General features: G+C 38.9%; 1 protein-coding gene across 1 annotated transcript in view; it reads left to right on the top strand.

Annotated features, from left to right (window-relative positions):
- The window catches only part of RGS6 (regulator of G protein signaling 6), a 647,960-nt gene that overhangs the window by 498,063 nt on the left and 125,763 nt on the right, over window positions 1–24,134 (top strand). Inside the window, 4 exon segments of the mRNA XM_020986371.2 lie at window positions 3,929–3,979; window positions 16,475–16,581; window positions 16,737–16,788; window positions 22,934–22,998. Coding sequence (XP_020842030.2) covers window positions 3,929–3,979; window positions 16,475–16,581; window positions 16,737–16,788; window positions 22,934–22,998 — 275 coding nt within the window.

Here is a 24,134-nt window from a genome sequence, read left to right as displayed (position 1 = left end):
TTTCCTAACTTTTCATCTCTATGGACGAGAGCCGTTTGCCCAACAATCACCAAATAGTTCTGTGCTTCAAGTCACCCTCCTACTCAATAAACTCTAGCAGCTTCTTCTTGCCTCTACATGCAAATACAAAGTGCTCTGTTTGGCGCTCAAAGCCCTTCATAACCTAGCCCCTTCCTGTGTTTCCAGATTTCTTACACCTTACCCCACCCCACACAGACACACATACTCTTGGATCCAGTGATACTGGCCTCCTGGCTCACATCTCTCAGCTCCAGGCATTCCCTCTGTCTTTCCCTTATGCCTGGAATACTCTCCCTCTTCCACTTCAACTACTAACCTCCCTGGCTTCCCTTGAGTCCTAACTAAAATCTCACCTCATAGAAAAAGCCTTCCTCTACTCATCTTAATTCCAGTGCCTTCCTTCTGTTAATTATTTCCAATTTATCCCGTATATGTAGCTTGCTTTGTATGTATTTATTTGCATGTTGTCGCTCCCAGATGGCAAGAACTGTCTTTAGCTTCTTTTTGTATCTTCAGTACTTAGCACAATGCCTGACACAGAGTAGATGTTTACTGAATTGAAAATTAGATTGGTTCAGTGTTTTCCAGGGTGTTTTTCTTTTTAACTCTAAGTTTCTCCTGTTGGTCTCCTCCAAATGAGTTAGTTCGATTAAATCTGAATGCACAGATATGAGAACCCCAAAGTAAATTAGTGGCTAATCTCAATTTACCAGAGTCCAAGCAAAGGGATAACCTTAAGGCCATCTGGGCTCAAGTCATCAGAGTCTCTAGATGAGAGAGCTCTGCCTCCCTCGCAGAATGTGGCAACATCAGGAAGGAGAAGGCAGATATTGGGAGAAATAGGAAGAAGGGAAAGGTTTCCTGGATGAATATCCTAATAGTAATTCTTTTTGTGTAGCTTATGCAGAAGCCCTGGGACCATTTGAGAGGAGATTAGAGGAAAGGCAACAAGTGTGTGAGGAAGAGTGGGCGGGGTGGTGATTAAAAAGTAGAAGATAGTATTAAAACGTGAAGTTGGGTTCGGGGGGGGGGCCTAGGGGAGTGCTGATAGGAGAGCAGGGAAGGAATTTTCAATGTGAATGAATACTAATTAGTGACATGGATATTAATGATGATAGTAATTAACAGGGGAAAGGAAGGCCTGTCATTGTCCCGGGGTGAGTAATCAATCTTGGCAGGTGATAAATAATGGTTCAGCGAACTCAGCAGAAAGATAATCCTCTTGCCCTGGGGAAAGCTGGAGCCCTGTTGTAAACCTTCCAGTTCCTAGGCAACACCGAAGAAGGAACTATTTTTCTTTTTTTTCTGAAATAAACAGGTTAGACTTCCCTCCTCTGGTCTCAGGATGAAAAATTTCACTTTATTTTCTGCCTTTTTTCCTTTGTTTCTTGGAACAACAGTTGAACTTGTATGGTTTGAGGAAGTAGGCATAGAAACTCCACAGAGGAGAATAAACATGGAGACATGGCTTCAGATGTGTAGTTTAGAAATACTGTCATGCAACATGGGTGAGGAAAGAATTTCAGAAGGAGGATATTCAAAATTAGGCGGTGATTACATGTTGTCTCCCCCAGTAAATGGGGAGCTCCTTGAGAATTGGTTTTTGCCCTTCTTTGTAAGTCAAGACATCACTCTGGCGATTGGTCCTCTTCTAGAAGGAAGAATAAATAACAAAAGCAGTAAGAAGCATCCCATGTGCTTAGCATGGGGCATCGAGGTGGCTCAGTGGATAGAGTGCTGGGCCTGAAGTCAGGAAGACTCATCTTCCTGAGTTCAAATCTGGCCTCAGACACTTCCTAGCTGTGTGACCCTAGGCAAGTCATTTAACCCTGTTTGCCTCAGTGTCCTCATCTGTAAAATGAGCTGGAGAAGGAAATGGGAAACCACTCCCACATCTTTGCCAAAAACCTCCACATAGGGTCACAAAGAGTCAAACGTGAATAAAATGACTAAACAGTAAAAAAATGCTTAGCATAGTCCCTGACCTAGAGTAGGTGCTAACTAAACCGTATTGATTTGACTAGGCCTGATTCTATCATATTCAACAAGCATTTATTAAGTCTACTATATATTTAAAAGGAATAGCAAGTTGTACATAATTGATTTGCAATTTTGTGTACAATTGTCTTTTTTATTATATTATGTTATATAAATGCTTATTTTATTCCATAAGTTAAAAATAAATCAAATGTTAAAAAAAATCAGTTCATTATTAAGGGGTAAAAAAGAGTCTACTGTGTGTCAGGCACAGTACCAGGCTATAAAATATAAAAGAAAAGGAAAAGGAAAAGGACACTGCCCTCAGGGAACTTATATTCTAATGGGAGAAATAAGTACATAGGTAAGTAAAAATGTTATAATTTTTTGATGGGAGAGCAACTGGGGGAATTGGCTAAGACCCCTTTTAGGAAGTGGTTGGGCCTTGAAATTTCCAGGAGGTGAAAATTCCTAGAGATGACAGTAAGGAAAGAGTGTCCTGTTTGTAAGCTGCACAGAAGATTGGAGATGGAAAGTCGTTCCCCAGGGAACAGCAACTAGGCCAGTGGGACTGGCAGATAGAGTATTTGAGGAGAAGTAATGTGTAATCAGCCTGGAAAGCTAGGTTGGAGCTAGATTGTGAAGAGGTGATGGAGAGTCCACCTCTGAACCTTCTTGAGCAAGGGACTAATGTGGTCAGACCTGTGATTGAGGATGGATGGAGGGGATCTCCTGAATTTTATTTAAGGATCAAGGGAAGATTAAAATGACTGTCAAAAGGAGAGAAGGCCTCGACTGTTCCTTCCCTCTTGGGAAAGCACAAAACATACTTGTTACCCACTGGGTATACTATTGACAAATAGCAGGTCCACAGGTCCATGCTAGAAGGAAAAATCAATTGCCCGGAAAAGTTACTTCTCGCAGATTAGATTCAGTCCAATCATTTCATTTCTTTCTGCCAGACTCATCTTTTTAAAAGTCCATCCTTTGGTTTCAGTGAGGGCTTCCAAGTGGACAAAGGAGAAGGGCCCACAACACCAGGGGGAAATGAGACATTTTCCTAGGCGTGATATGCTTTTTATACTTTTTTTCAGCAGTAGGAGAGAACATCTGTGGGCTGGTTTTCTGGAATATGCCTCATGACTTCTCATCATGAAATTTTGCCCAGTAAACAAGTCAATAGAATGCTGGATTCAAGGTTCAAATCCCACCCTAGATCATAATAAGTTGTGTAACCCTGGGGAAGTCACTTAAACTTTCTGAACCTCATGTTCCCATCTGCAAAATGGGAATAACAATATCACCTACCTTACAAGGGGTGATTTTGTGTCTTGAGGCACAGCTGAAATAATGTATGTAAATCACATAAAGCACCATATGTGTCATCCCAAGTTTGGGCACACCCAGGAGTCACATAGGTTTTATCTAAGGCAGAAGTTCTTAACTTTTCTTTGTCAGTCTGGTGGAGACAATAGATCCCTCTTAGAATGACATTTTTAAATGCTTAAAATAAACTACATAGGATTACAAAAGAAACTAAATATATTGAAATATATTATCAAAAAGATATTTTTACAAATGCTTGTTTTATTCCACAAATTAAAAATAAAATTTAAAAAATTGAAATTAATGGGCCCCAGTTAAGAACCCTTGATCTAGGGGGTATGCTGTAGGGGGTAGATGGTCATTGCACTGGGCACCAGAGCTGGACAGTATCTGGAGAACAACTGGAGTGGCTTAAAAGCATGCAAACAGAATAAAAACTTTTCTTTGGCTGTGAAAGGCTCTAATTCTCCAACAGAGCACTTGACCGCAGGACCTTGATCTGAGTCTCTCATATAGAATATTTCTTCACTATCAAGAACTCTAAAAACTTCCCAAATGTTAAAATATCTTGAAGTCCTAAGATGGGAATGCTTTGTCGTTACAGGTACCGACATCGTGCAGTGGTTTATGAAGAATCTCGCCATTGAGGATCCAGGTATCTGACCTCTGTGGAGCTGGCTATGTGGCCCCCATATTAGTAGATTGATTCCCCATAACCAAGTTGTAGAACTGGAGTTAAACCACTCTCCTTATAGCTAGGTTTATTAATAAGTGTCTTGATCACTAAAAATAACTCTATTGGAGAAAAATGTTTCTTCCCATCGTCCCGCCCCCCCAACCAAATATCTGTCTTGAAAGTTAGATCACCTTATGGGGAGGTGAGAGACTGTCCTATATGCTGATTACCATAGAGAGGGCATTAAGAATAAAAGATCCTGGATGAATTCTCTATAACTGCACTAATTAAAGATAAGCATTGTCATTGAACATTATTCCAGAGTTAGTCGTTAAAGCGCAATTGCCTGATCCACAATTAAGCTGTTTAATTATTTGCTAAGATGCCTCACTTTGTTTTGGGGTTTTTTTCCTTCCATAGGAAGGCAACAAATGAAATGAGAAGAGGTTTTCTCTGATTTCAGTTGTGCCTATTTTTTAAGTTGTAACATTTTTCAAAAAATTTTTCCCTAATTACATGTTAAAACAATTTTTACATTTGGTTTTTTTTAAGGTTTTGAATTCCACATTCTATCCCTCCCTCCCTTTTAAATCAGCCTTTCCCCTCCCTCACCTGGCCCCCATGTCCCAAAAGACCCAGCCTCCCCAAAACTTTTTTTAAACCAATCTAGCCTTTGCCTTTTTTCTCAAAGTCCTATTCTGATGTTTATCATGGTATATAGTTGACTCTAAGTTTTCAGAAAGTTCTAAGAGGGGAGTCTTTCTGACCTCTTGGAGACGCAGTATTATAATCAGGTGGTTGGTTTTACCGTAAAAATGAATTTTGAGCACAGCTCCCTGGGGCCTTCCAAAGCCTACTCAATAACCTCAAGAGAAAGGGGCCCACACAGTTCTTCTGTCCTGTCTGAAGAGCTCTGGAGGTGGAGGGAAACAGTCTGTATCTCCTCTTCCAAGAAGCCCTTCCCCCTCCAATTGTCTGCTACCTGAAAGCCTCAGACAACCAACCTAGTTCATCCACCAGGGAGCATTTTCCCGTAACTCATGCTCCGTGCTTTACGAATTGTGGCAGAGCTTACCAAGTTAGAAAGACCTTGAGTATGGTCTGTGTCTGTTTTCTGTGGACCAGCCTCGCTACGGATGGAGAACTTTATCATCATTGGGTCAGCCGCTGCGATGATGGATGCAACTCCACCTCCTCAGTCTGACTCCTGCTTACTTTTCCAGGCTTCCCTTTACATTTTCCATGTTCCAGACAAACTGCTTTACCTGCTGTTTTCTGTACGTGAAACTCCATCTCTGAACCTTTGCACATGCTGATTCCTCATGCCTGATAAGCATTTTCATTTCACCAATTCCTCCTTTCCCTAGCATTCTTCAAAGTTCATTTCAACCACCTTCTCCTGTGTGAAGCCCTTTTGATTGCCCCCCACATTGATGTTACTCCCTCTAAATTACCATGCATTTATTTTTCATATGTTTTATACTTATTTATATTTTTACCTGTTTTTTCCCAAACCATCCCATCACCTGAACCTCTCTTTATGTCTTTACATAGGCTGTCCTCCATACCTGAAATGTGTTTTCTTTTTACCTCTACCTTTAGAAAGTTCTAGGTTCTCTCACTGCTCAACTCAAATGCCACTATATATAAGAGGCTTTAGCTGAGTTATGAACAATCCACCCATCCAATAAAAACTTATATCATGTTTATTTTGTATTTATTTATCTGGGTACATGTCCCTCCCAAGTAGAATATAAGTTCCTGGAGAACAGAGAACAGATTCTGTTTTTTCCTTCCTTCCATTTCTTTCTTTCTTTCTTTCTTTCTTTCTTTCTTTCTTTCTTTCTTTCTTTCTTTCTTTCTTTCTTTCTTTCTTTCTTTCTTTCTTTCTTTCTTTCTTTCTTTCTTTCTTTCTTTCTTTCTTTCTTTCTTTCTTTCTTTCTTTCTTTCTTTCTTTCTTTCTTTCTTTCTTTCTTTCATCTTGTCTTTGTATCCCCAGTGCCTAGCAGGGTACCTTGCATATAGCAAACTTTAAAAAACATAAATTTTATTGATATCTTTTGCTTTTACACATTTCCCTTTTATTCCCTTTCCCAGAGAGCCATACTATAGAACAAAGATTTTTTTAAAGATAAGGGAAAAAAGAGGAAGATGGAAAAAATTCAGTAAAACTTATCAATACATCAAAAAAAAATTGACAACATATGCACCCCCACATCTCTGCAAAGAAATGAGAGGAGGTATCTCTTCTTGATCTTTGTAATTTTGCAACATACACTTTCAATTATTTTATGTCATTTTTTCATTCATATTGCTGTATTGTTTTCTTGTCTCTATCTTCTCATAGCTCTTCTTCATCTTTGTCATTTTAAAATATTCATTTTCAGTTATTTTTGGGTTGTTCTTTTCATTTATATTGCTGTATTGGGGTTTTTTTGGCTCTGCTTACTTCACTCTGTATCAGTTCATCTAAATCTTTCCATGTTTCTCTGTATTCATCACATTCATACATTGCCTATAGCTCAGTAATATTCCCTTACATTCACATGCCATAATTTGGTTAGCCTCTCTGCAAATGATGGACATCTTCTTTATTTTCTGTTTATTGCTACCATAAAAATGCTGCTATAAGTTTTTATGTGGGAAGTTTCTTTTTATCAATGACCTCCTTAGGGTATATGCCTAGTAGTAGAATTTCTTGGGCAGAAAGTATGAACATTTTGTCCATATGATAAGCTCTTAATGAATGCTTGTCAATCGATTTATGAAAAAAGAATGGCCCTCAGTTCTGTTTGGCCCCATTCCATTCCTGTTGTAGCAATGGCAAAGAAGTAAAAATTGGGTAGAGGTACTGATAATTATAAATCTAGAACTAGAAAAGCCCTCAGAGGCCATGAGAAAACCGAGGTACAGTCAAGTTATGCCCAAGGTCACCTAGCTAGCAAGGGTCAGAGGAAGATTCAGAAGCCAGGTCCTCTCACTCCAGAGTCAAGGTCTTTTTTCCATTGTATCTTGCCCCATATCTTGTTTTTAGATTCTCAATAAGTGACAGTTTAACTGTTGGGGTTCTAAATGTGAGATCCCTGTCCAGCAACCTACAAGTAAGTATACTACAGGAGAAATTGATTTATACCAATATTGACATATTCACTCAAATTAAATAAAAGGAAGCCAAAGCTAAATGAAAGAATGGTTCACATCTCTTGGAAAAGAAGATAAAGGAGTTGGTTTATTATGGCAACAGGGAAGACAATAATAATCATTATTTTGTGGAATTTTTGGCTCTTTAGAGCTCTAAATTTATGACCCTACAATCCTATGATGTCATACTGCGGCACCAACCATAAATATTTGTAAAAAAAATACCAATAGCAGTTAATATGCCAACATTTGTTACAGATAATGAAGAAGTGATGAAATTCTAGGGGCAGCTAGGTGGTGCATTGGATAGAATTGCTGGGACTGGAGTCAGGAAGACTCATCTTCCTGGGTTCAAATTCAGCCTTAGACACTTACTTAGCTGTATGACCCTGGACAAGTCACTTAATCCTGTTTGCCTCATTTCCCTCATCTGTAAAATAAGCCGAAGAAGGAATTAGCAAACCATTCTAGTATTTTTGCCAAGAAAACCCCAAATGGAGTCACAAAGAATCATACATGAATGAAACAACTAAACAACAGCAAAAGAAATTTTATGGAGAACTTAATAAGCCCCTCCAAAATAATTCAATTTTAATTTTAATATTTGGTTACTTCAATATAAAAGTGGACATAATGGAGGGAAGAGAAAAATGTTGGAAAACATGGTTCAGGAGTGAAAAATTAGTTAGTAAGGGCATGCCAAATACACAGAAGCCTCTTACATATGTATCATGAATAATTTCTTTGGGAATATAGTTGGGAGGCACTAAATGTAGCAAGCACTAAAAAAAAAAAATGACACCAAAATGAAATTGTTGTTATGCTAATAGATAGGAAATGATTGTTTGACATTCTGGATAAGTCAAATGTGTAGAATCAGAGCATCAACAGTTAGAACAGAGATTTAAATCAATGCTAAATGAAAAAAATAAAAATAAAATGATGTGGCTTGCAATTGAGTTAATAGCAATCTGCCCTGTTTAAGTGGCTGAAAATGGGGAAGTAGATAAGGGAACAGACATTGACACAGGCTATCTCTACTTCCCAAGGCAGTTTAAGAAATGCAAGTCAGCAAACTACATTGAGGAAATAAAAAATAATTAGAAACTTCTTTAGCTAGCAAACATGGTCTCCTTGGTAAGAAGAAAGTTATGGCAACCAAGAGCATCACTAGTTTGTATGAGAAACTCATTTAAAAAATATTTCAGAAGTTGATATTGGAAGATTATGAGCAGTGTTATCTCATTTAAAAAAAAAATAAAGAATAATGAATAGAAAAACAAGTTTGGCACGACATCCAACTTAAGCCAAATCATCCTGAGAACATTTAAAGATAAAATTGGGAATATGACAAGCAGGCAGAAAAGGAAAAGATCTGTGAAGGTTGCTACAACAAACTGTTTTTCAACAAACTGTTTTTTTTTTATTCATGACAGTGCAATCACCACATTTTAGACTCTAACATAACAGTCCCCAGTGCACTATAGAAAGATATAGAAATGTCACTAAATAAAATTAAGATAGTTCATACGGATCAAGCAGAAATGATTCATGCTGAAAGGAACACAATTTAAATGATGTTGAGAGATCATTTCACAAGCTGAGAGGACAATATAAAAGACATAAAAAATCTTGGGCATTACAAGGTATCCCAAATATCAGTGCAGTTTTTAAACTTAAAGCTTTTAAAACATTATTAAATCTTAAAACTGTACTGAGATGTTCGGGACATCCTGTATTACTAAAAAAAAAAAGTGATCAAGACAATAATAACCTCTGACTTTTTCATATCTAAAAAAACATGTCTGACTGTAGTCTACAGTCTACACAGTTATTGAAAGTATCCTTGAAGAAGGTATACAAAGAGAATAGACAAGATTTAACAAATAATATTCTAGAGTAAACAATGTCTTTTTATGGTCATTTCCTTTTTTTTCTGCTTTTTGCTTTTTTTAACTGTAAAAAGCATTTAATTAAATTCAATCTTAAACTCTCTCCTCCAATAAGATATCTTCCCCAAATATTAAAATAATACAAAATTATTTGAAAGATACAACAGAGATAATTTTATTCAACAGTTATCTAATTAGAAATACCAAGCAAGGTAGAGAACAGGGAGATGAATGCTTACTGTAGGTGTTTACTACTCCCATTGAAGTTGTTCAGCATAGATTCCTAATAGAAGAGGAATTCTCTGAAATTCATGAGGTTCTCCTGATGCTCGTATTTGTGAACGAAATTGTACTAGTCACTTCAGGGCCTGGAATACTGCAAAGCCTTTTAAATTAGATTTACAGTCACTAAAAAGAGTTTGGCCTCTTATTGGAATAGTTATTTACACCAAGTGTAAAAAACCAAGTGAATGAAAAAAGCTGATTGTCTAGACTACGACATATCCAGTTTGATAGATGGACAATGTCTTTTACCTCGTCAACATATCTGGGGAAGACATTCCAGACTGACAGTGATCTAGGTTCATATTTGATTAAGAAAAGGAGTTTTCTAGATTGCATTTGGGAAATTGTACAGTGCTTTTAATGACCTCAAGTTTATCCCTGAAACATAGGCCCATTTTTTAAATCACCAATTATTTGGTGATGCCACAGGGCTGCAAAGCATGGAATATCACAGTTTCTAAAGAATTAAAATCATAGGCCACCCTAAAGGCAATGGAGGGAGACTTAGTGGATTGTGAGTAGGGCATAGCATCTTATTAACGAAGAATTGCACAGGAGAAATAATGTGAAAAAGACTCAAAAATACATGTGTGACTAGGTAAGGAGGTAGGCTGTTCATGTATCAAGAATAAGCCTTAACCAGCAGAAAGCCTGTGTACTTCGTTGGCCTCTACATAGGGTCAAGATCTCCAGAGGTAGGCCCCCAGCGTATTCAGTGTGTCCCCTGTATAGAACATATGGGAGGACGTAGTCAAGAGTCTTGCAGGTTGAGAAGGCATGGAAGAGTTTTTATCTGCACCACTGGAAACAGTGCGCCATTGATGAGATCACAGATCCATGAGAACATCAGAATAGTGCACTTCTAAAATGTATTTCCTATCTCCCTTGCCTTCTTAAACAGAGTGTACTGAATATGATGTAGCCATTTATTTTTGCCTTAGGGTCATTATGATGCACACCAAACACTACTATACAATAATATCCTTAGAGTGTGAAGGGCTGTTTGCCCCTGAATTAAATGGTCCCTGAGTGCTGTTTTTTTTTATTTCAGATTTTTACACCCCCTCCCTAGATGTCCAATTTTATGGTGTACCTTTGTAAAGTTGTCATTATGACTGCCTGTAAAAGTATCCCTTATTCTAATCTAATGCTTCCAGTGTGCTGTAGACTAGAAAACCTGATGCTTCAGGACTACCGATAGACAACACCGCATTTTAAAATTGTGTGCAAAATAACTTATATTGCCAGTATAAGTCAGGCCTCTCCTCTGATGAGAACCCTACTTGTTACAAAGCCCATTCACTAAAGAGGAGAGTATATATTATTGTTTTCTCTCTGACCTTTATTATCAACATTTTACTCTTTGCCCCCAAGCAGTATGTCATGGTTATGTACTTGTTTATTTTCTTACTTTGGTGTTTCCCAGCCTCATTCGAGGTGGTTAAGGCTTCAAGAAGTCAGAATGGTTAATAAATGAATCATAATTATAAGTAAAATAAGCCTTCCTTATAGTTCTTTTATAGCAAAGTAGAAAATCCCATCCAATTGTCCCATTTCTGCCTCTTGGGATGCTAAGATTGTGCCTCTGAAGCTCTCATAAGGTTTGCCTTTTTACGAAGGGAGAAGGAAGCCTACGGCTGTAAGGGTCCCTATACAGTGTTAGTTAGGTGACACGGTGGATAGATTCCCGACTGGGAGTCAGGAAAACCTGAGTTCAAATCAGGCCTTGACATTTATGATATGTCTGTGGCTGAGTCATTTAACCACTGCCTGCCTCAGCTTCTTCAACTGTAAAAGGTAGATAATAATAACCCCTACATCCCAGAATTATTATAAGAATTAAATGAAATAATATTTATAAAGTGTTTTGCACAGTGCCTGGCACTTGATAAATGCTTCCTTCCTTCCTTCCTTCTCTTCATGGGATGCAGATCAGCAGAATGCCGATGACTCAGAGTTGCCTGATTACACTAATGTCCTCAGTCATCAATAAACATCTTTTGTCTATTATATACGAGTGGGGATATGGGCAGTGGGGATACAAAGAAAAGCAATAACACACTCTGCCCTCAAAAAACTCACAGTTTTAAAGGAAAAGTGAGGTGAATAAGTAGATACAAGATAGATTCAGAATAGTGGGGAGCTCATCTGAGAAGGGAAGCCACTAGTAGCTAAGGGGACCAGGAAAGCATTCCTGCAGAAGGTAGGATTTGAAGTGAGTCTTGAAGGAGGCCAGGGAAACTAAAGGCAGAAATAAGGAGGGAGAGTGTTCCAGGACCAAGAGATGGCAGTGAAACAAAGTTGGAAGATGGGGTGTGGACAGGGGTCTGGTGGTAAATGTTTAACAACCAAGTCTCCAGGTGGAGAAAAGTATTTCTGACATACTTTGAAATCTAATCTACATACATATTTTTTTTTACATTTTCATCACTTTCTTAATTGTAGACAATCAACAAAATGGTAAATCAAGTCCTAATTTGTAGCATTTGCCAATTTTCAAGGTGTAAATGCTCAAAATGAAAATTTAACAATCAGCTCTAGAGAGCTATTTGGAGCTGGTTCTAACATACCGTGAGTGCAGGAGGACTAGAAAGTAGACCAGTGTGGTAGGAAGGGGCCAGGTTATGAACAGTTTTCAAAGTTAAGTAGAGGGTTTATATTAGATCCTGGAGATAATAGGAAGCCACTGGACTTTATTGTAGGGATGACATGATCCAACCTATACTTTAGGAAAATCACCTGGGCAGTCTATTGTAGGATGGATTTAGAGTAGGAAGAGACTTGAGTTCTTGTTGTTCAGTCGTTTCAGTCATGTCTGACTCTGCGTGACCCCATATGGGATCTTCTTGGCAAAGCTACTGGAGTGATTTGCCATTTCCTTCTCCAGCTCACTTTACAGATGAGAAAACTTGAGCCAAACAGGATTAAGTTACTTGCCTAGGGTCACACAGCTAGTAAGTGTCTGGGGCTGAATTTGAACTCATGAAGATGAAGCTTGCTGGCTTCAGGCTCTGTGCTTTATCCAGTGAACCACCTAGCTACCCCAGAGGCTTGAGGCAGGGAGGTTAAGTGATTTACCTATGGTCACAAAGTTAGTGCTCTCTGTGGCAGCTCTTGAACCTAGATCTTACGAATCTAAGGCCAGATCTCAACATACTATACCATGTTGCCTCTCCTGGTTCTCCCTAACCTGCCAGTATTCTGAGCACAGTAATTTCTTCCACTCAGCAAGTCAGTGGTCTAAGCTGAGAACAATATCACATCCTAAGAAGACACAGAATTGGATTGCATATAGGTCCTGTCTTAGAGTTCACTACTTAAAAAAAGAAAAAAACACTTTAGTATTATGAGCTTTTTTTTTTAATCCATTCAAAGGACAATTTGAAATTCTCAACCCATAGCCTGATAAGTAAGCAAACTCCTTGGTAGTTTTGGCAACAGTGAAGGAAGGCTCCTCCTTATTATGAGGGAAATTAAGGAGACAGTGAGTGGTAAAAACATTTTGTCTTTAATATTTGGTAACAGCTTTTTCAAAAGAGATTAAACCAGTGACTTAGGTGGCTGAATTAAAAAAACAACAACAACAAAAACAATAAATAAGTCAGTATTAAGTGGTAAAGAGAGTTCAGAAAAACTTCACTGACACAGACTCTACCAGTTCAGAATTTGTGATCAAATTCACATAACTCCATATGTGATTCTTACTGGAGAAAAAGGTTGATTATACATATATATATGTAATATGTGTGTGTGTGTGTGTGTGTATTCACATACACATATTTATATATGTGTATATATGTAGAAATATACATAAATATAGATTTATAAATATATAATGAACATAAATGTAGTAGAATATAAATATTAACAATAAATTAATAAATGATATAAATATGATATAGAAATTTAAATAAGTAAATATATTATATATATAAAAATATATATAAAGCAGATGTGTGTAATTATGTATAAATACCTTATTATATAGGGGAGAAAACTTCAGACTGAGAGTTCAAAATATCTGGGTTAGAGTTTTAGTGCTCACTGATTCACTGAATTTAACACAGTCCCTTCACCTCTTCAGTTTCCTCACCTGTAAAATCAAGGGGTTGCATTAGATAATTTCTTGATCTCTACAATGCCTTCTAACTTATCCTTTAATGGCTGGGCTATAATTCTGTCATCCTAAGTTGAAACAAGTAGCCTTTTCAAACTGGCACGTCAAGAAATTCCTTGAACATGTTTTTCATTTCTAAGCTTAGCATTTAATTTTTGAATGCTAAGAGGCTGTTATGCTACATTAATATAAAATGTAGACTTACTGAGAGTTAATTTTTCATTAGTTTTCTTCATTTTACCTTTCAGTGCCCATTTGTATCTTACTTCATACATAATAAAAATTGCTTACAGCTTGCTTCAAAATTGTCTCTCTGGATCATCATGGTAGCTCTGGGAGGTAGGTAGGGCAATTACTATTATCCCCTCTTTGCACACACACACACACACACACACACACACACACACACACACACACACACACAAAACTGAAACTAAATGAAGTTAAGTCTAATTTTGAGGAGTCAATGGCAGACCCAGAAGGCTGGGACATTGTACTGATTCTCTTTCCAATCGGAGGCCTATCTACTCTAGACTCAGGCATATGGCAAAGGCTAGGTTCAATCCTAGGAAGTCAAGCTCCTAATGAAAGGGCTCTTGTTTCTTACAATCTAGGGCTCATTAAGCCCCCACCCAGTTACCTTAGAAACAGGTTTTAGCTCATGTCTAGAGCCTCCTCAAAAAAGGGAAGTTAAAAAAAAAGGTGCTCAATCAGTTATGGAACAGGTATTTATTTCCTACACACAAAAGACTCACAACACACACTGGCAGCACAGCTTAGAACAGGATTCAGTGACAATTTGAAATTACTATTATACTCTCTTGCTGGCAGATACTTAAACCTCATGAGGGATATAGAGTGGTTTGCAAGACTATTGATTAGGGATTTTGCATTTCACCTGAGCTCTGCACTGTCCAAACGACAACCAGCTCATGTCTTCTGGTGAAATAAACCAGGCTTGGGCCAGTCCTCTTACAGGTGATCTCCTCCAAGAGTACTAGTGTGATTGCTGGAGATTCTGCTTCTTTCTGCTGGTTGACCCAATGGAACCCAGGATCTCTGTGCCTCTCAGACTCATTAGGTAATCTCCAAACCTGTACACATCCACCTCAAGAATAATATTCAATCACTTATTCAGGAAAGTAAACAAAAAGTAGGGAAGGCAACCAGGGCCCTCGGTGTGCTGTCTTTGTTTCCACTTTAGGAGGGCCAGTGGTATGAAGGGAAAGAGCATAGCACATACCCACAGCCTTCTCACAGGGAGTCTGGAGGCAGAGAGCACCATGTGCTACACAGGAAAATCAGATCAAAGCAACTGAAGCAGAAACTGTCTCCTCTTTTAAAAGTTCATTGAGTCATCAGCTCCTCTTGTCCGGTAGCTAATGAGGGAATTGCTTCATTATTTCAAAGCACCCTTGTTCTTCAATGCTGAGTCACCACATGACCAATAGTAGCCAGGGAATCCACCATCTCTAACATGTCCTAATACTGAGTTACCAGGCACTTTATTTGGCTTCAGGACTCAGGTTAAAGCAAAAATGGGTTTTGGGGATGAGAAATTGAGACTCAGGAAGCTGATACAAATGAGAGCTTTATAATTATATGGTGCAGCAAGCAGGTAAAAAGACACATACATATTATGTGGCAGTATAGCCAGACAGAGGTTTGTTCCCATGGATATAAGAAATTCACTCAGTGAGAGGGGAAGGAAGCCATGTAGTGGAAAGTACATACATAAAGTTGGGGTTCAGATGGGAAAGTTTTATATCCCAAAAATAGGCTTGGTGGAGAACAAGGAATTGGTGCTAGATAAGGGAGGAGAATATCCCTAATCAGACACAGATAAGTAGAAAAATCATCAGGACCACTTATTTATACCAAGCTTGGATGAGGCTTGGATAGGGGGAGTTTCTTTACCTCAACCAGAAATTGGGAGACATTTTGAGTTGGCTATCTAAGGCAGCAGAGGAATAGCTCACAGGCCAGGAGTTTTAGCAAATCAGAAGGTGTGAGCATTAAGTGCTTGTCACAGGATTAATATAGGTCAGAACAGTGGAAAAGTACAACTTTGTCTTTGTTTATCTGTTTTAGGAGCATTAGGTCCACTAATGATTATAGAATTCCAATATGAAGTCGCTTAGGCTAACTATAACATCAAACAATATAACAATTACAGTGATTGATCATATCATGCTTTTGGAGTCCCTAGAAGTTCCAGGGGACCTCTGGGTGCACACATTCTGAGATGGTCCCCATAATTCAGCCTTTTCTACATAAGTGATTGGCCTAAGGAAGCCCCACAGAAGATACCGGTCTTCTGGTTCACAATCCAGCAGTCTTTCGATTGGATGCTTTCTATTTTACAGTAGCAAAACTGAATGGCTGAAAGTATCCCATTAGTTATAACTTTGAACTATCACAATAGTCTCTCTATGCTTTCCTTCCTCCAAACTCTGAGGTAGGAATTTCTATTTTATATCCATAGGGTAGAGGTGGTTTCAATTTCATTTCTACTGCTGGTTTGAGAGAGCCATAGGAGGGTGTGCAGCAGAAGATACAAAGGAACCTTGGTTTCATCGACAAAGCTGGTACCCTTATCCTTCCTGATGGGAGCCAGCCAGAAGCTTTTGTGCCTTCTTCTTGAATTAGTCTGAGACCTTATTATGTAAATGTTGATCCCCAGCTTCATAATAACTATAAGAGAAGTTTGGAATGCTAAAAAGGGGATTCTGAAAAGGAATTTGGAGATATCACTTAGGAGGCAAGAGGGTGGTGAGGGTTTTGAGGGGAGCAACAGATCTCTACTCCTGGGAAACCAAACCTTAGAGACCAGAAGGGCAACAGCAAATTTGAAGCTTTTCTTTGCCATCAAGACCCCTCTCCCTAATACTTTCCCTCTCCATATAACCTCCATCCCCTTTGAAGCTATAAACATAGGTATTGAGTTATTGCAGGACCCTCCACACAGTTTAGATTTAAATGACAGGTGCTGAGTCTCATACCTTTCTAATTATTTCTCTCTTGTCCCCTGACCTACAGGTGAAGCAATACACTTGGGAAGTCTTGTAGCTGCCCAGGGTTACATCTTCCCCATATCGGACCATGTCCTTACCCTGAAGGATGATGGCACCTTTTATCGATTCCAAGTAAGTCAGCTCTCTTCCTTTCCCCTCAATTTCCCCCTCATCTGATCAGAACAGAACAACTTTGGAAAGGGGAAGGTAGAACACAGTTCAGGCCCTGGGGAAAACGGGAATGATACCAGGGGGCTCCTGATTCTTGACCCTCTGTTGTTTTGCAGGCTCCATACTTCTGGCCCTCCAACTGCTGGGAACCTGAAAACACTGACTATGGTGAGAACTGAAGCAAACCTTACAGGTTACTGCTGGGAGCTTGCAAGACAAATGCTTAGTGTCTGAGCAACTGTAGAGTAATTTGTCTGTGTCCTGGGGGGTTTCCTATGTTTGGCTTTTTTTCGTTTAGTTGACATTTAATAAGCCCTCAACTCTTGGGAACTCTTCATAATGAAGGGAGGAGCACAGCACACAGAAAACAAGGAAGTCCCAGGAGAGGAACAGGAGAGAAGTTCTTATAAGGCCCTTTCGATACATGGGATCCCAGAGACTTCTGAGGCTTCCTCTGAAGCCATGTGGCTGATGAAGGCAGGACCAAGATGATAATGACCAACTTCTACACCCAGCTTCACAGGCTTATTAAAAAGCATGACAAAAATCCCTGGAGGAGCTTAGGGAGGGATAGGAGTAGAATTCACCCTGACTCAGGGGAATAAGTTATTAGGTTTGGCACAATTAGATCATATTTGGGCAAGGAGATCCTTCAAGGCTCATCTGATTTCATGTCCTTAGTGGAAGAGGATGTATATACACTAGCTTAGGCAGCAGTGACAGCTGACACTTCATTACCATTACCTTTAATAATAAGGTACTTTGGAGAAATATGAGATCATCAGTCTGGGTACTCCTTCCACCAGTGCAGGTAATGAACCCACTCCACAAGGGGTTTTTAACATGAGGCCCATGGACCCCTAAGAAATCTGTGGAAAAATTTCAAGTGTCCTATGAATTTTTTTAAAAGAAATTTTGATAATTATATTCTAATATGATCCATTTCCTTTGTAATCCTATGTATTTTATTGCATGCATTTTATTTTATTTTATTTTTTGACGAGGCCATGGGGTTAAGTGACTTGCCCAGGGTCACACAGCTAGTAAGTGTGAAGTGTCTGAGGCCAGATTTGAACTTAGGTCCTCCTGAATCCAGGGCTAGTGCTCTATCCCATTGCGGCCACCTAGCTGCCCCCTATTGTATGCATTTTAAAACATTATTCTGAAAAAGAGTCCATAGACTTCTGCTTATTATAGCACCTCCATATTTACCTTATACACTTTAAACTGTCAAAGGGATCCATGACACAAAAAGAAGGGAAGGGGACAACAAAGGAAAGGACTAACTATTTATTAAGTACGCAGCTATGTTCCGGGCACTGTGCTAAATGCTTTCTAAATATTACCCCCATTTAATTCTTACAATAGCCCTATGAGATAGATGCTATTATTATCAGCCCCATTGTACAGCTGAGGAGACTGAGACAGAGGTTAAGTGACTTTGCCCAGAGTCACACAGCTAGTAAGGGTCTGAAGTCAGATTTAAACTCAGGTCTTCCAGATTCCTAGCCCCATGCGCTGCATTCACTATGCCCCCTAGCTGCCTCAGGGGAAAAAAAAAGAGGGAAAGAAGGAAGGAGAAAGAGAGAGAGAGAGAGAGAGAGAGAGAGAGAGAGAGAGAGAGAGAAGAGAGAGAGAGAGAGAGAGAGAGAGAGAGAGAGAGAGAAAGGAAGGGAAGGAAGAAGGAAGGAAGGAACCTGCTTTGTAATAAATGAGCTTCATGAGTTGTGACTGAAAAAAAAAAGTCATCATAAGTAGTTAGTCTTCTGATGACAAACCTTTTCAAACTTAATTAAGCTAGTCCTCTAAGGCCAGACACAGAACCCATCACTGGACCTACATTCACAGCCTTTCTTTCCAGCTTGGTAGAACCTATCTGAACATGAAGTAGGACTTGAATAAATGCTTCTATGGTAGTCCCAGCTAATAATTCTTCTCCTGAGATAGTGGAGTAATCAAATCCCATTTCTTTCAAGACAGTTTAGAGAATTGTCTGTTCCTGGGAGAAGATTCTAGCTGCAGGGGGAATGGTGTGGGTTTACAACTGAATTAATATTTGGCAGGTGCTGACTGGTACATCTGATTGGTTGACCAATGAGCAGTCAATCTAATATGTAACCTTATAACTTCTGCAGTAGATAAATTTGAAAGAAGGGGGACTTATTAAATGGTAGCAGTGGAAGGAATAGAATAACAATTGTTTATAGCCTAATAAAGTTCAGATTATCAGACTTCCAAATAGTTATGGACAGCACAGATGTATAAGGGGAAAGGCTCCTCAGCTGTCTACATATGTTAATGCTCACTTCACTGAAAATCCACTCCTCAGATGCTATAATCAATGGTTCCGCTTGATGCTTCTGGCCAAGAAGAGAAGTTACATTTGGCTCATAATAAAGTAAAAGCTTCTAGAACTGCTGAAATACAGCCCATCAAAGCCCAATTCTAGAGCAAATCACTTTGTCTCTTTTTTTCATGTCATTGACATTCCTTCTGTGAAAGTGACTAATTTCGAGGGCCTTGAACTAGATAAGAGGGCCAAAGTCAAGGTTTGGTCTCTTATAAACAGAAAGCATAGACCTTCCAAGTTTATGTATATATACATACATACATACAGATATACATATATATATATATGTAAAATATACACATATATACATATATATGTATGTATATATATATGCATAAATATCATGTCTTTTTCCTCTTTCAAGAGCATTTCTAGGATTCATAGTTTAAATGTGCACCACTGTCATTGATATCAACACTGTATGTGACCCTGTTTCAGATCAAATTATTACTCTGAATTCTCTTTCCTCAACAATTTCATTCCCATTTCATGGATGAAGTTATTGAAGGTCAAAAATAGCAAAGTATTCATTTCACTCACAAAGAAGAACTACGAATCATTCCACCAATAAGTATTTTTGAGCATCTGTTCGATAAAATGAGGAAGCTGGAGTAACTGCCTGAAGTCTCTTCCAGCTCTCAAACTGCGATCCTATTAATGTTCAAGCGACGGGGGAATTCCGAAGAAGTCAGATATATGGTCTCTGTTCCTGATGTCAAATTGGAAAGACAAGAAATGTACGCAAAAACAATCAGAGAAAATTCAAAACAACATGTAACCACATTATTAATTGGTGTGTATGGATTATAAGTGAGTTGTGGCAAAAGAGAAATCATTACAGATCACAATGATGCTACCTGTAGGTCCATGCGTTTTGCCCAGACTACGCCCCATGCATTCAGTGTTCTTCTTTCTGGCTTCCCTCCTCCTAGAATCCCTAGCTCCCTTCCAAACTTACCTCAAGTACCACATCCTACATGAATGCCCATTTGGTTTATTAAGTACTTCCCACCAAAATTATTTTATGTTTATTTGTATATAAAATATATTTACTGACATATTTCATATATTACATATGTATTTCTATTCATATGTATTTGTATTTATATATAGTAAAATATATCTACTAATGGAGGCAGATACTGTGAAGAGGTCACTAAATTTGGAGTGAGAGGACTTGGATTCAAATTCCTGGCTCTGTCAGGTACTATCTATGTGACCTTGCCTCAGCCTCTCTTTGTCTCACAGATTTACACAGGAAAAAAAAATTCCACAAATACAGACTGCCTGCCTTACTCTAACCAGCAGTCTTCATTATCTGGGACCTTAGTTACAAGAGATATGGGGTGAAAGGCTATGGATGATTCAATGCAATACTTCACTACTACTGGAAGGATAACAAACATATCTTCCTGACAGTGAAATGAGTAGCGTCATCCCTATATACACATAAGTAGGCATTTATTTATAACCTAGAAAATCTCATCTGACCACAGCTTATGAATTATTGGCTAATCTTCTCCCTGAACATGCCTTGTCATAGTCTGGAGAGGTGGCATAAGCCAGAGAGGTCAAACTGGAGATCTGCAAAACTCCTTAATGAGGCCCTGAATCCAACTAAAATGTAACTGGGAAGTGTTTAACAAAATGAATAGAAATGCAATACAACATAGATAATGTTAATTTGTGGTTTTCTAAGTCAATATGTAGCCTGCAGGTATCTGTTTCTATTTGAATTTGACACCGTTCCAAGCTACTGGGCTCTCTCTCTCACACACATCCTGGGTTTTCCAAACAACCCTGGCCAAAACAAAGCAGAGACAGAAGGAGGAATCCTGAACGTACCCACTTTCTTGCCTCTTTCTGCTCTCACAGCTGAGTGATAAGCCCAGCTCTCTGGTTTTTAAAAAAAATCATTTTATTTATTTTGTTCCATTTTAAGTTCTGAACTGTCTCCTTCCCTCCTTCCACATACCATACTACATACACACACACACACACACACACACACACACACACACACACACACACACACATACACACACACAAACTGAGTAAATGCTTCTATGGTAGTCCCTCCTAATTCTTCTTCTGACATAGTGGGGCAATCAAATCCCATTTCTTTTAAGACAGTTTAGAGGATTATTGTCCGTTATTGGGAGAGGGTTCCAGATGCAAGGGGAATGATGTGAGTGAGTGTGTGTGTGTTTGTGTGTGTAAAACCATACTGTGCAAACTTCTATTTATCAATGCATTCTCTGGTGGTGGATAGCATTTTCCTTTGTAGGTCCTTTGTAGTTGATTTGAGTATTCGTAATACTCAAAATAACTAGTCACACATAGTTATTCTTCAACCATATTGCTGTTCCCGTATACAACATTCTCTTTGTTCTGCTCATTTCCCTCTTCATTATTTCATGCAAGTCTTTCCATGTTTTTTTTAAATCAACCTGCTCATCATTTCTTATAGCACAGTAGTATTCCATCACAATCATATACCACAACTTGTTTAGCCGTTCCCCAACTGATGGACATCCCCTCCATTTCCAATTCTTTGACATCACAAAGAGAGCTGCTGTAAGTATTTTAGGATATATAGGTTCTTTTCCTTTTGCACTGATCACTTTGGGAAACAAACCTGATAGTGATATTGCTGGGTCAAAGGATATATGCCGTTTTATAACTCTGGGCATAATTCCAGATTGCTCTCCACCCCTAACTTTAGATACCCTGAGACTGGATCAGTTGTGATGGTGCTTGCGATATGCAAAATGTCCCCCTTCTTTTTACCCACCTATCTTCTGCATCTGTTTAGTGCTCACTATGTGCCAGGCACTGTGCTAAGAGCTGGGAAACAAAGGAAGGCAAAAAGATAATCCTTGCCCTCAAGAAGCTCACACTCTAAGAAGGGAGGCAACAGGGAAATAACTAAGTAGATATAAGATATATACATAGTAGATTTAATACATTCTGTGAGGGGAAGGCATTAGCAGCTGGGGGGAACCAGAAAAAGCCACAAAGAGTCTTGAAGAAATCATTGAAACTAGTTGTTAGAGGAGGTGAGGGAGTAACTTGAAGCCTTTTCCATTTCTGCTTCCAAAATGCCTTCATTCATTCATTAATTATTTATTTACCTGCTGTGTGTACTCTACTAGATCATGGGAAATATATATACACAAACACACACACACACACATATATATAAATGTATGTATAAATGTATGTATGTATGTATGTGTGTATGTATGTATGTATGTATGTATGTTTCAGGACAGGGGATGGAAGTGTCATGCTATATCCTGAAATCAACAAGTGGCTAATATTTCTTGCTGACCAAATCCTGACATGATACATGGCTTCTTAAGAGTGGAGGCTATTCATGACTTCTTCTTTTCTTACATTTTTCATAGTGTCTAGCATAGTACTGGACACAAAGGTGCCCAAAAAAATACGTGATTGGTTGACTGATTACTGCACTAATGCTATTTATTGCTAATTGTAATTATTATAACATTTTACTATACCTTTTACATTATTTCATCTGAGTCTCAGGATAGCCCTATGTGGTTGGTAATGCAAGTATTATTCCCAATTTGCAGATGAGAAAACTGAGCCTTAGATTTGGTTAATTAGACCTATTCAAGGACACATGACTTGTAGAAGAGATGAGATTAAAAGCCAGGTCTTTTGAATGCAAAGGGTACAGAGGGCTAGGTTTTGCATTCAAATATTGACTCAAATTTGGGTTCCAGCATTGACTCAGATACTACTTTGTGACCTTGGGGAAAATCAATTAACCTGTCTGGATCTCAGTTTCCTCATCTGTTAAATGAGGAGGTTGGACTAGATGATCTCTAAGATCCCTTTGAGCTTGAAATTCATGATCCTGAGTCCTGATCTCTTGCCACCCACCTTGCCTTAAGTTATGGTTTTGGTGCAATATTATTTCTCTTCTTCTTTTAGCCATTTATCTGTGTAAGAGGACAATGCAAAATAAAGCAAGATTGGAATTGGCAGATTATGAAGCTGTAAGTATAACCACCTCCCTGGAGAGGTATGGGAGGAGGAGGGTTAAAAGATATCTTTGCATCTATCTGGGCTTGAACCATCATTTCCTCCTTTTCAGCCCTCAGACTTTGCAGATACAGTGGGGAATGGAAGGAAAGCTCCCTCTGCCTCCTTTGCTCTCCGCTCTAAATGGCCTCCCTCTGATAGTTTTTATGACTCTGAGAATAAAATTGTGTCCCCACACATTCAATAGTTCCTGGTATCAGAGGGAGATTCTTAAGGTAGATTAAGCTTATAGGATCTGTGTGATTCATGTGACATCTTTCCCAGTGCCCCTCTTCCCACACCAAATCTCAGATTCATGACTTTTCTCCATAATTCCTTCCAAGAATTTGATCCCCCACAACACCTCCCTACCAGCCTTGAAGCCACATGTTACAACACGGAGCAGAGGGTCTATTACTGTTCAAGAGGAGAATTATCAGTCTTCAATCTTGATCATCCCAAGAACTCTGTTCCCAATAGGGGTGCCTCTGTTTCATAAAGGAGAAAAATGAAGTTCAGAGGAGTTTAAATACAAAATCAACACAGATGATAAAAAAAATATGACTGTAGCCAATGATTTCCACCTCCTCCTCCAAACCCATCTTTATAAGGCTAATTTTAAATCTTCCTCCTTCTCCTCTGTTCCCCACCCACCCTCCTGTGAAGGTACTAATGAACAGTGAGATGGCTAAAGGGCTGGCAGCAGAGGGAAGAGAGGCAGCACAGAGGGCCAGGAATAATTTTCTCTTGTATAATCAAACATTATCCCTACCTTTAAATCCACCCATCTACCAAATTCCCCTCTGCTTCCTGCTCTTGAAGGCTTCCACAATTAACTTGAAGCCTAGCGAAGCCTGTTGGGCACAGGGGCCAGCCAGCCCTACCCATGCTCTGCTATACCCACACTAAGGCTCACTGTTCAAGACAATCTAAGTTGGTTAGTCAGTCAATAAACATTTATCAAGTGCCTATTATTATGTGCCAGGCGCTGTGCAAAGTGCTGAGGTTACAAAGAAAGGCAAAAGACAAGTCGGTGCTCTCAAAGAGCTCATGAACTGATGGGGGAAACAACACGCAAATAAATATGTACAAACGAAATAAATGGACAAAA

Source organism: Phascolarctos cinereus, unplaced genomic scaffold, assembly GCF_003287225.1.
Source record: "Phascolarctos cinereus isolate Bilbo 61053 unplaced genomic scaffold, phaCin_HiC Scaffold_3;HRSCAF=262, whole genome shotgun sequence".
Lineage (NCBI taxonomy): Eukaryota > Metazoa > Chordata > Mammalia > Diprotodontia > Phascolarctidae > Phascolarctos > Phascolarctos cinereus.
This window is presented reverse-complemented; position numbering and strand designations above follow the sequence as displayed.